Source organism: Dermacentor silvarum, chromosome 1 (assembly GCF_013339745.2).
Source record: "Dermacentor silvarum isolate Dsil-2018 chromosome 1, BIME_Dsil_1.4, whole genome shotgun sequence".
In the NCBI taxonomy this organism is placed as follows: domain Eukaryota; kingdom Metazoa; phylum Arthropoda; class Arachnida; order Ixodida; family Ixodidae; genus Dermacentor; species Dermacentor silvarum.
In genome coordinates, this window is record NC_051154.1 from 242,181,193 (window position 1) to 242,194,202 (window position 13,010).

The 13,010-nt window shown below is 46.4% G+C and overlaps 1 protein-coding gene across 1 annotated transcript in view; it reads right to left on the reverse strand.

Annotated features, from left to right (window-relative positions):
• LOC119438213 (uncharacterized) overlaps positions 1–2,259 on the reverse strand; it is a 10,323-nt gene extending 8,064 nt beyond the window's left edge. Inside the window, exons 1-2 of the mRNA XM_037704770.2 lie at positions 1,944–2,259; positions 326–535 (exon numbers count right to left, since the gene is read on the reverse strand). Of these exons, the coding sequence (XP_037560698.2) occupies positions 326–535; positions 1,944–2,132 (399 nt within the window). The 5' untranslated portion in view covers positions 2,133–2,259. The remainder of the gene's footprint in view (positions 1–325; positions 536–1,943) is intronic.
• Between the last annotated feature and the right edge of the window lie 10,751 nt (positions 2,260–13,010).

Genomic DNA, 13,010 nt, shown 5'->3' on the forward strand with positions numbered 1-13,010 from the left:
GTATCGCAGTATCTTAAGATAAAAATGGCAAGTATCGTATCGGATACATTTAATTCGCTTGTATCTGTATCGCGAACACTTATCGTCTCAGTATCTTGCCTTTGTATCATGATACAATTGCGAAGTGCCGTCACCTAGCCCTGCCTACTAGTTTGCTCGGAAATACGCTTGCGCAACCGCTCTTGCTTGCCCCGACATCCGATAAACCAAACCAAAGTAATATCAACAAGAAAAATGCAAACCTAGAAGGTACTGGCCTCTCTCACTATTCAGATACGTGCCCACACGGTGATTAACATCGCCAGCCCGGAGAAGCCTTGCTTACCTTGTAAGCATTGAACAGAATCTCAGCCGTGACAGCGGCCTCCAAGACGCGCCTCGGTATATCGCCGGTGTTCCACCTCTGCTCTACGTGCAGTCGCCGGAGACACTGGTACCGCCTCCTCAGCGCATTGATGTGGCCGGAAGACCAGACCCTGTCATAGTAGCCTGTCTCGTTGAAGATCTCTGGACCGCGCAGCAACAAATGGCTCACCTGCGTTAACCAGTTTGCCGGTAGTGTGTGGGTGTGATCATTGTACTTCTATACGTGTTTTTGTGGCTGCTACAATGAGCTCAACCGGTGCAATCAGCTGCTCTGAAAACACGGATGAAACTAAGCCTTTGGTGACTATAGCGCAGGTTTCACGCAGTTTTCCTCTGCTGAACCCGTCTCTCCTGCAGGCATTGTTATACAGGGTGCTTTTTTTCTTTAAACCGCAAGAACTTTTTGCAGCATTACGTGCGGTAAAAAAAAAAAAGCGCACTTTGACCTCCCGATTATACTAACCAGCAGTCGTTTTTTCCACGACAAACCCCAATGATGTGTGAACTGGCTAACAAGAGATCACTAACATGAATTTTAATTACTGCTTTTAGAGAATGTACTTGTGGAGGATAATTAAAGCCTAACCTTCTCAAGGGCCATTCTTTTCTGTAAAATATTTCTGGTGGGTTTGTGCGAATGTGTTGAAGGCATCCACTCGATGCCCCCGTTTCGATTTGATTGCCGGCCCAGCGAGCCACGATTTTCCCTGTCGCTGGCCGGGCGGCTAATAAGCCGCTGCCAGTGCTGGCGCCTTGCGATTCACTGCAATGCACTGACATTACTGTAAGCGTCACGCCGCAGACCAGACGCGGAAAGCGCGAGTTTCCGAAATGAGGTTAATGGGTATAACTTCTGTGACCGATATCGTCATGCTCTATCACGCTAGAAAGATTTTAGAAACATGGAGTGTGTCTCGGATAACGCAGGTTTCAATTCTGCAGCATGTATGTGTTTTAGAGGATGGAATTTCAAAACTGATTGGTTATATTTGCTATTTACCTGGATTGTGGTAATGTTTTGTAAAATTATGTCTTTTTTGAATATAATCTCGCTACAAAAGCAGAATCGCGTCGCCCAGCGTAGTCAATATTTAAATATTATATCGAATAGCGATTCGGTGCCAATATATAACACAGGCTGTAATTAGAATCGCGCACTTTTTATGTATGTGTCCACATAAACGAAAATTTTTAAAAGCGCCGTACTGTGCAGATATGGCGTGCGGCGCTTATGTTAAATTCAAACAGTAATGTACAAATCGGTCGAAGGGAAGATTGGGGTCGCATTTGTTTTGGCCGCTGGCGTGACCCTAAAATGCCGTTCGCGAAACGGAAAGCCCCTGTTCGTAAAAGACAAACCCGGCGGCGCATACTTCTTCAGTTTGCATCCCATGCACGGTTTTTTAACGCAATTTTACGACTGCAATCAACCGCAGCCCTCTAATTTGGGACCTTGACACTAACAGGCTTGTGAGATGGCTGACTCATGCGATCCATGAGTTATATTCTTGTTTATCCCATAACTGACTACACGGTTCATGGAATCGCTTAAACTGATGACTACCACTGAGACTTACCTGCTCTACGACGCTGTTTCCGATGACGGCGTAATTAAGCGAGAAAGACTTGTCGATTGGGGGCACGACGGTGTCCGGGCCGAGCTGAACTGTGTTGTACACGCTGACCATATTTGGCAATTCCATCCTGAAGGGGGGCACGAAGAACCTGGTCGTGTTAGCCGAAGTGTCCAGCAGCAGGCTCACCATATGCTGGGCGGTTATTCGGGTCAAGTGCAGATAGTTGTCCAGATAGTTGGCGTCCTTCTGGTCCGGAACGTGCGAGTACAACCTGGGCAGAACCGCTCCGATCTATGAAGGAGCTTCATGCACCGACTATACATGTACAAACAAGAACGTGGCTCTACAGAAGATGGCCTGTCCCTCTGGGTTGGGATGCTATTACAGCATCCCACCTATAACTATACTACTAACATGCAGTATATACCTCCACGCGATTTTATTATTCCTTCGTGTTATCAGTGATTGACCCTCATTATCTCTTGACTGGAACGCGGACATAAATACTCTTATCGCTGTTATCTCGTCTATCGTGTCGAGGCAGAAATACCGCCCCTGTGAACTTCTAGCAGTGCGCTCATTGCATAAGCCCGAGAGTACGCTGATGCGCTGTTTTCATTTACAGTCTCAGGGTGTGCTCGAGGCTGAGGGTGCCTAAGATGGTAACTTGTTGCGTGCGAGAACGGCTTATGCGCTCATCGCGGCTGCTTTACTGTGCTGCGGTCGACGAATTGACAGTTAAATGCAGAGTTTGCAGAGAAACATAAAAATGTGGTTGATCCCTCTTATATAGGAATCGGTATAGAACACGAAAGTGAAACGTGTCTTCACAGAAGTAGTGTAATGTTTATTGCACATTGATATATAATGTCTATTGGTGTTTTGTGGCTAAAGCGCCCTTAGGCGTTGATGCACCCACGCTGACGCCTGGTGGCACGTCTCCTCCATCACGACTACCAACGTCGATGACCATGAGCAACCGTCGTGCATATGGAAGCTGCACTACGCTGCACACGCTAGCACAACGCGAAAGACGAAGCACGTAACTGACACACTAATACAACGCGCAAGACAAAGCACGTAACTGAATCGTCACCGAGTCAAATCAGCGCGTACAGCGCGTCGTAATTGCAGCCTCCGCGATCAACTTCAGAAACATTTTCAGAGCTAATTGCGGAGGCCACGCTCCGCTGTGCTGAGTACGGTGAACGCCACCTAGGTGGCGTTGGTAGTGCTTCTTGATGCCAGCGTCCCTTCGAATGCTGGCATCGAGGCGTCGTAGTGCTGAGACCACCGAAGCGTTCACTGTCGGTGCGCGTTAGTGTCATAATGCAGTACTTCTCTTTTCTGCTCGTAGGCGGCGGCACCGCCCCGAGCAAGAGCGCGGGTACACGGAGGAGTGTTAGATATATAAGGCGCGTCTGTGTAGCTCTCTGCAAATGCGTTTGTGGCGCAATGGGTTAAACGCTCGGCGATCTATCGTCGCGGACCGAGAGGTCGTGGGTTCGATTTCCAAATTTTGCATGTTTGTGGAACTTTTTCTTCTGGTTTCTTTCTTTGTATTATGTTCTATGACGTATTTCCGTGACGGAAATACGTCAGTGAAGTCTTGGTGGACCCCGGCATAAAACACTTTCGTGTTAAAAGCAGCTGCTGTAAGCTCATTTGAATTACCTCTGGCTGAGTTTCCGTTGCCGCGAAGCAAGCCACTTTCATTCAACAAAAAGTGCAGACCTTGAGTAAATATCACCTCCGCGCTTTATGTATTGTGTGCTAGGCTGCGAGATACGAGTATCGGACCAATGGTGTTCCGTCGGCAGTCGTCTCCTGAAAAGTGGGTTATTATTATTTTTTATATTCTTAGTCAGTTATCAAAATTTATTTTAGAAAGCTCAGTACAAAAAATTAAACCGCACTGTTTGCGTCATATACTCAGAATATTCACGTTTCGCTAGTGTAACAGCTTTAAAACATAGCCAGATTTCCCAGATCTTTCGCATCACAGCAAATTTGCTCGCTTATCACTTTTCCATAAACTTTATCATCACACATCTCTACATGACCACTTCATCCAGCAACCATTGGCTATCTTTTCAGGCCGAGACCATCCTAACAAAGTAAAACAGATGATGTGTCGCTCTAGGCGTTACGCAGAACCTTTCATACTGCGCACAATAAATGACCGGAACCAGTTGCCATCACATATCGCTACCGAAACTAACATCAGCAAATTCCAAAACCTCATTCATACGACGTCTAGGCGACAGTTAACTGTTCCACTGATATGTTGTTACCACAGTGTGCTTTATTGCATAATTATTTTGCTTATCTTTACGTTTACTTAACTTTTTTTTTTGGCACTTATTGACTTCACTGCGCTTTATACTTCTGTACTGTACATTTTTCCTTACTTTGTACTTCTATTGTCTATTTTCTTTAGCGATTCTCGTTTGATGTGTTTGCTATTGGCTTCAGCTAATACGTTTGTGTGTTTGCATGTTTATTAAATATACGAATGTTATTTACTTTGTATCTACTCTGTTTGGTTTTCCTTTTTTATATGCATGTTGAGTTTGTCTGCACTGTTCACTTCTGAGTTATTGTTCTAACTGGAATCATATTTACAGTACTATTCATTTTATTTGTATTTGTCCCCCTAGGCAATACCCTCAACTAGAGGGCCTTTAGGGGCAACTTGAATAAATAAATAAATAAATAAATAAATAAATAAATAAATAAATAAATAAATAAATAAATAAATAAATAAATAAATAAATAAATAAATTGAATAAAATGATTACTGGTATGATGGCGTATATAAGATCGAATGCCACATAGTGCTTCGCATTATAAAACGTCATATTTGCTCATTACCAGCACGCTTTCTTAATTGTTTTTGTCTTCCACGTTTCAACATTGTGGCGCAAAATGCAAATATATATATATATATATATATATATATATATATATATATATATATATATGCGAGGACATCTAAGCACGTCTTACGAGTTGTGAATGCGAAAGCATTAATGTCCAATTGAACGCCGCTGAGCAGTCCTTCGAGTCATGAACTCCTCGCGGGCAAGCGAGCGCGTCGAGACGCTTGGCCAACGCCTCCTGGATAGCACAAGGCCGGTGCACTTCGATCCGTGACGTCATGCTACCTTGCCCGACTGCCATATAATCTAATCGGGACACGTTAAAGAACCCCAGGTGGTCAAAATTAATCCGGAGCCCTCCACTACGGCGTGCCTCATAATCAAAACTGGTTTTGGCACGTAAAACCCCCGAAAGAAGAAGAAGGGGACGTTCCCGAGTAAGCCGCGGTGATTTTGACGTCGTCACCGCTTTCGTCACACAGGGGTTGCCAATGGAAATTTCGGTCCAAATAGCATGATGTCATAAAGCAGAGTGCACAGGCCTGTTATCTAGGAGGCGCTGGTTTAGCCCCGTGGGTAAGACACTCGGCTTCTGAGCGTGGGGTCGTAAGTTCGAAACTCGCTACCGCCAACCTTTGCCTTTCGAATTTATTCTGTTTTTATACATTAATTTCTTTATAGCGGTTACCAAGCCGAAGTTTAGAACGCATGCGAGAGCTTGCACGTACAAGGAACGCGCGGATAACACAGGCTTCCGAGAGCGAGGATGACGTGGCGTTCCGGCGATGCCCTTTCCCCCCGCGAAACCCCTGGCGCGCCAGCGCAGCAGCAGGCGTCCCCTTTCGCCCGCTCTGTTCGGTCGAGGCACGCACGTGACATGGCGTCGCAGCCAATGGGAGTTTAGGTGCCGTTTCGTTACTACAGACGCTGGCTTTCTCGCTCAATGGGCCATTTGATGCTTTTGCATCAAAAAGGGGGGGGGGGAGGGGGAAAGCAACAGAAAAGTGAGCGCGCACACCCGTACGACATTGGCGCCGTTGAAAAGGGGTTTCCAACAATAGTTTCCTACAAAAATTACTAGAGTGAATTCCGGCGTGTGTCTATGGAATCTGCGTAAGTATGGCGGTTCAGCTAGCACGGGAATGATAGGTCGTGTACGCAGATTTGCTCAAATTTATCCTTCTGTTTTCAAACGGAGCGGCCCCTTTGCAAATTCGGCACTTTCACACGAAGGTCGAAGCACTGACAGTGATAGCAAGGTTTAGTGTTGCGCTTGAACTCCTTGGACGGTGCTTTAACTGTACGTGGGTTCAACATGTTGGCGCGATAAAGCGTCTAAGGCAACTCCTGCTGCGCAAAAGAAACAGCGCCCTGGCAGCTACCAGGCGTCTCACAACGCTTGCGCGAGTGGCGGTGACAGGCGTCGCACCTTGATGGTGCCCGAGATGAGACCGGCGAGAAACCATCAGCTTGAGTCAGTGCCCAATTATTGTGCGCTGACTAGAGACGTCATTCGACGGTTTCGTCTGTGTAACAAGACGACTACAACATCTACGGAACTAGTGGAAATCAGAGAGGCCGTTCAATATATTTTGCAACAGCCTCCTCAAGTATGGACAGTCTTCAGTGACGCAAAATCGGCTCTGCAACTACTTAGACTGGTGTTGAAAGAAAGCGCTTACAGAGTGTTGGCTCTTCAAACTGCCGAGCTATACACTTTAGCGCAAGAAAACGGCCACCACATCACGTTTCAGTGGATTCCCAGTCACTGTGGTATACACGGCAACGAATTGGCTGATGCCGAAGCGAAGAAAGCACTCGAAGAACCAGAGTCAATGCTTGCAATTCCTTTTTCAAGAGCGGACGCCAACTGCCTTCTCTCCAGTGTCATCCGAAAATCGACAGAAAAGCACTGGGACAATCCGGATAATCGACACAGACGACTGCAGAGATTGGACCCTACCATGAAATTTAGGCTAACACCAAAAATTCAACGCAGCTGTGCCAGTCTTCTGCACAGACTAAGGCTGGGGGTAGCGTTTACGCGCGGATACGTTCACCTCGTGCGACGCACCGAGTCTCCAGATTGTGAATTGTGCTATGTCAATGAGACTATAGGTCATGTGCTTTGTGACTGCCCTAGGTACGTGCAAGAGCGTCAAAGGTTGAATAATGACCTTACGCGTCTCGACAGCCCACCGTTGTCGGAGGACGTTATTTTAGGCCCTTGGCCAGACGCTCAATCAAGTTTCAAAGCCATCCAGGCGCTACTGAACTTTTTAAAAAGTACGGGCCTGGACTGTAGGCTTTGAGCATGCCAAAGTGCTTGCCATATGTTTTACATCCTCCTTCTCTCATCATCGTCACCCATCATGTGCCTCTTCCCTCTTTCTTTCCCTCTTCCCCTTCCCCCAACGGCGAGTAGCTGGCTAGAGGAATTTACCTCAGGCCGACCTCTCTGCATTTCGCATCATTAAACTTCTCTCTCTCTCTCTAGAGACTATAGTCAAAGATAACAGAAAATGCCGCGTTTGAACTACCCGACTGCTGTTAGGTCCGAGCCTCGTATCTCGCAGCCATTAAAAGAAAATATCGTGGCTCATGTTAGCTACGACACGATATAGTAGACCAGAGGGTGAATTCACAAGGCATTTTGTTCGTGAGTACTCTCTGCCATTGGGTGACCGCCTTTGAGAGATGCGAGCATCAGTATTGGCTGGCATTTGGTCCAACGAACAATTTATTTACGTAAGAGCGTTTTGGGAATGCGGACCCTGGAGCCAAGTTAACAAAGCTTTTCGGCCGCAAGTTATCTTTTCAATGGGCCAGCCGCCCTCGTTGATATTTCGAGCATCATAGTTGGCTAAAATTTTCTCTTACGAACAATTTTAGCATAACAGTTGTTTGTAAATACGGGCCCAGGAACCGAATTCACATATGTTTTCGTTCATATATGTGGTGTAATGATTGGCTGTTCGCCTTTGTTAATAATATGACCAGCGTCAGGATTGGCTAGAATTTGCTCTCACGAACAGTTCTAGCGTAAGAACGTTTCGTGAATAAAGGTCCAGGTATATACGTTCGCAATATTTCTGCCTGACGACACCGCCTCTCTGTTAATCAAAACAGAAGGGTGGGAGTGAACGGCACGGAATAGTCACTGAAACCCCCGGCAAAATTGAAAACTTTAAGTATATCAGCCGTGATGATCTTACCGGTCCAGTTCGACAACGTCATCCGTCGTAGTAAAGGTGTACGGTATCACTCGTAAGGCTGCTATCTTGGTCACCATCCTAGTCTCGCTGGCCTGGCTAGCATTATGCAGTGAAGTGACGAAGTTTCTAGCCGAATGGGAAATACGCTGCACCATGTCTTCGACGTGCTCAATGTCGCTACGCTCCAAGTGTTTCTTCAGGTACAACCTTTCGGCAGCAAACGGCATCAACCTGCGTCATGGTTGGCAGCCCTTTAGACCCTAAAAAATGATGACACAAGTCTTCTCTAGACGCATAATTTCAGGACACACGGCTAAACGGTGACGCTCGTACTGTCTTTGTTTTTTCGCTCACGTCACTGCCGTAAATAAGGTTCTGCACATACGGGAAAAGACTAACTTGTATTCGACTTTTTTAGTGTCGCAGTTCACTCACTGTATACCCATCTTGAAAATCAGCCTTTTATGGAAAGTTCGGTACAGCTAATAAAATCTTGCACTTGCCAACATGATTAGCCATTAACATGGCCATTAACAGAATTCATTGATCAGCCTTCCTACAATGACCTGGATTTTAAGTACAGCAGACAGCGGTAATTTTTTGTAGACTCAAAAGCAGCAAATGGAGAGAGAGCAAACGAGCAAAAGAGTTTAATGTTTTATTCTGTAGGGATAGTGAACGAATGAATTAAGACATCGTGCGAGATGACTTTTACAGCAATATGACGACAAAGCAATATCGGCTATACGAAAGAACTTACTGGCGGACGTCGCTGAAGCAGCGTGGCCACAGGTCTTTCAAGCTGTCCGTGTAGTTGGCAACGGTGGTGGTGTACGCGAGACTGTAGGACGCCAAGCGGCTCAGGAACCAAACGATGTAAAGACCCACATAGGCGGAAATCTTTATAGGATCCAGCGACGTGAACACATTTTGTGACAGGAACTCTGCGTATTCGCCGTCAACTACTAAGCACGTGGTGCGCACGTTTTGCAGCGACTGAAACTTTTTGCCAAGGACTTTGGAAAGCGCGAACCAAAACTCTGTAAGCGGATACTGGGTGCTCATTTTAACTTGGGTGTTTAACGTGTCACTTTCTGGCAGGTGAAAAAACTGTCTGTTTACAGTCTGTATAGCCCGGATGACACGCGAGTAGGACATGCCACGTTCACCTATTACTTCGGCGCAGCGTCTGATGTACACGTCGAGATTGTTGGCCAAATGCAGCTGCTGGAGAAACTTGACGAAAGGGACTATGTGGTAACTGGGCGCAAAGTACAGCATATAGCCTCGGCCAAGGCGAAGATTGTGACCAGCGGTGAGCCGGAACAAGGGCCCGATGCCGATGTTGAGGTTTATGTCCACGATGCCGCGAACGATGAAGTATACCGACGTCGCAGGCATTTGCGGAAACGTGAAGCCGCCCGCGCTAAGCACAGTCCTGATCTTGTCGATTTCCTCGGGCCTCTGGTTTACCAGTTTCATGCAGTTCCGAAGTAGTATGGCGGCCTTTTCGACGCTGCTTTGACCGGACGTGGTGGGTGTCGCTGATATCGAATGAAGCACAGAGATACTTAGTGAGTCGCGAGCCTTGGCGTAATGGTACGAATCAGCTCCGCTGCAGGCGTACTTGTAGAAGTCGTGGCAGGGCGCAATTGACGGTTCGATTGATTCACGGATAGCTATGGCTGGCTTGTAACAGCGAGGTTCCTGGCACTGCACCAGGAAGTGGAAGAGCACGAGCGGCTGCAAAACGGTGATAGTGAGCGTCACGGCTGTCACGGACACCAAGAACACGCGGTACTCGGCGGAGCGGTCAACCGGTGTTGGGGGTGTTACTGTGGATATCTTGACGTCGCTCTCGGTCGCAGTTCTGAGCCGTACGGGTGCGTGGAATGACACCGTTCGTGGAACGCGGTTCCCATACTTCCTCACGGACGCACAGCGACGGAGACGGATTGGGCTTTCGGCGGTAGCGAGGCGGTAGTGGTGGATCAGTGGACTCGTCCGTTTACTCAGATTTTTCGGTGACGTAGCGTCGACAGGCTGCCGAGAGGGACGCCGTGCCTGCAAGATCCCAGCGCACAGTATTTCACCTCAGATTTCGATAGAGAGTGCTGCTAGTTTGCAGCTTCTGGCTAACAATGAACAAAACAAGGTCTGGGTGTGTTTATGGTTCTCCGGGTTGGGGCCTGGCATTCAATGGTGTGCCTGAGTGCATGCTCTGATTAGTCTGAGTGCAGTATATAATGGAATTTTGTTGCTTAGCAAATGTGTTCTCTTAGGAGAGTTGATGTTGAAAACGGAGCAGGATCCCCCGGTGGACGCTGGGTCTTTGTGGATGTCTTTACTAAAAAGAAAATCAATTAAAAAATGCCTCTCTAACTGTGTGTGTTTTGAGGCCGCCGCCCCCACAGTTAGATGCAGTGTTGCTCGGTGCCCGATCAAGGAGCAGGACCATCCCATTCGCAGTCTTTTGATAATGATGACAGACGCGCAGCAGTCAGAGAGTTGAGAATATTTAACAAGTCTTCTCAAGAGTATCTGCAAATTGGCTTATTTTATACATGTATTTTATACATATTTTTATGCATATAAGGGTTCTGCAACAGCTCGTTCTTGACTTCACCGCGATTCCGTAAATTTCGTCTCTCGATTTACATAAACCTAATTCTTTTTCTTTATGTCAAGACAAGGACATTAGGCTCAGTAAAATGTTCCAAACTACTAGTACTGCAATAAAACGGCAGCAATAAGATAGCCTAGAAGTGGGTGATTAGCAAATGTGAAGTCAACCTGAACACCTACGAACACAACCTAATGTTGCGTTCGACAGTGTTCGGGTTCAGCGACAGTGAAATCTAGAGGGCAACAACTTTAAATTGTATTACGACAGCAGTCCGGCACCTTACGACTGTTACCATCTCCAGACGTCCATTTCGCTATTGGAACATGTGTCCTAATGTCAATAAATAAAAATGTAATTAGTAAATTACTTTAATTATCCACCTGTACATGCATGTTTTTTATGCACATAATTTCGGTCTCTTCCACAAACGTACCTGAAACGGCGGACAAGCGCTATAGGTCAAAGGTGATCTTCAAAAGATCTATTCCTACAAAAAAAAAGGAGGGGGGTGGCATATTTCCGTTTATATAGCAGCATTGTTAACCAACGCCAGGGGCCTCTGCCATATGCATAAAAAATGGGCCCCTGCTGCGCCTCTTGTCGACGCAACCATTTCGTATCTTCTCACGAGAGAGCATGCTAGTGCATTGAGTCGGACTTCGATTCAGTACTTGCGACGCTCGCGGTATTCGGTCCGGCAAGCAGCCAAGCTCTGTCGTGCATCGCTTTTCGTTAACCTTGATTTTCGCCTACGTTCCATCGACGTTGCTCACGTTACTTGGGTTTTCGGAGTAATCTGCAAATCTGATTCGCTGTTCTTCGCAACTACTGTCTGTTACTTCCATACGAGTTTTTATATTGTTGCATTGTATGGTTTCTGCACTACTGTTTTCTTCAAGTATTATGACTATAAAAGTATTGTCACTTAATTCCTTCATTGTCTAATCTAAGAAAGAAATTACTCCTTCATTCCTGTACAGCCTTGTTGAACTATGTTGCTTGGCTTACACTATATTTACTTCCAATATTCTCACATGTTTTTATTCCGCCGCTCTATACTTCTGTTGTCAACAGTAAGTTTGTCATAGAATGCACGTTCTAACAGGAAGTATCCCTGACGGTTTATACCCCCTCAAGGCATGCTCGCATTTCAGCGCGGACAGCATTAAGCATGCAGCCCCTCCCCCTGTTCGTTGTCTGTATGCTTTGATACGCCCGAACCCCTGGAAGCTAGCCTAGATCTGTCCCTGCCTAATGTTCATCTTGCAACGCTATAGCCCGCGCTATCACATGGACAAGAACACGAATTGAGCACGCGATGGCGTTCCAACAGAGACTCGCTGTTGTTTCCCCAAAGAACCCCTTTTCCTGCGTTGTACGCGCGGAAACCACCTCGCAGCTGTGTCATCCAGCAGATGTATCCATAATGACGACAAGGGAGTAAAAGCCAGAAGCCCACGAGTAATTGCAACTCGGGAAACATTTTTTTTATAGCCACTTTCCGAAAACCTACCGCTGTGGCTTATCAGCCTAACGCGTTCTCCTGTACATAATTACACCGCTGGTTCGTTTCCTGGCCAAGGCGATCGAATTCTTATGCGGGCGGATTTCGGTGCCCCAGGATTACGTCTGGGGGCTTACAACCTTATGAACACATTGACAAACTAATAGTGGGGCTTAGCAACACACTGACCATGAGAGACGCGACAGTTCAGTGCTCCGTATTCACTTGGATTACCAGGTGTCCTTAAAAATGTACCAAAAGCTCATTATTTTAGGGTATTTTTTCCCCGGCCCCGTCGGAATGTGGTCGCTACGGCAAATAGCTGTACAAAATCGTAAGCTGTTGTTGGGGGATGCCTGGTGCAAAACAAGCGCAAGAGAAAATATCGGATGTTAGGCCAAAACGTAGCTGAAATCCCCATTAGGCAAAAATTATTGGAAATAGCTTCAGCTGATGTAATAGCGATGACTTTGCTTCACGAGGCTTCGTTCAAAAGTGGTCGTTACTCTCGGCAGCATGTTGCGAACCAAGGAAGTGATACGATTCCCCTGACACGACTGATTTCTTGTTCCACGAAGCTAATTGGCTTTCCTTATTTTCTTTTTTCCCAAGATGCTCACCGGTGGAAGCGCAACAAATTAGAGCAGAAGACAGTTTACACAGTTAAACACGTCATGCCACTATTGCTCATGCATCTTGCTACCAAAACAAACAGTAAATGTGGGTTATCATTACTTAGTTATTACCTTCGCCGCTGTCTTCCGAGAATTTTGGGCGAGAGTAGAACTTTGGTGTGTTTCAGCAGTATCACAATCCGAAACCTTATGAACTGCGATTATG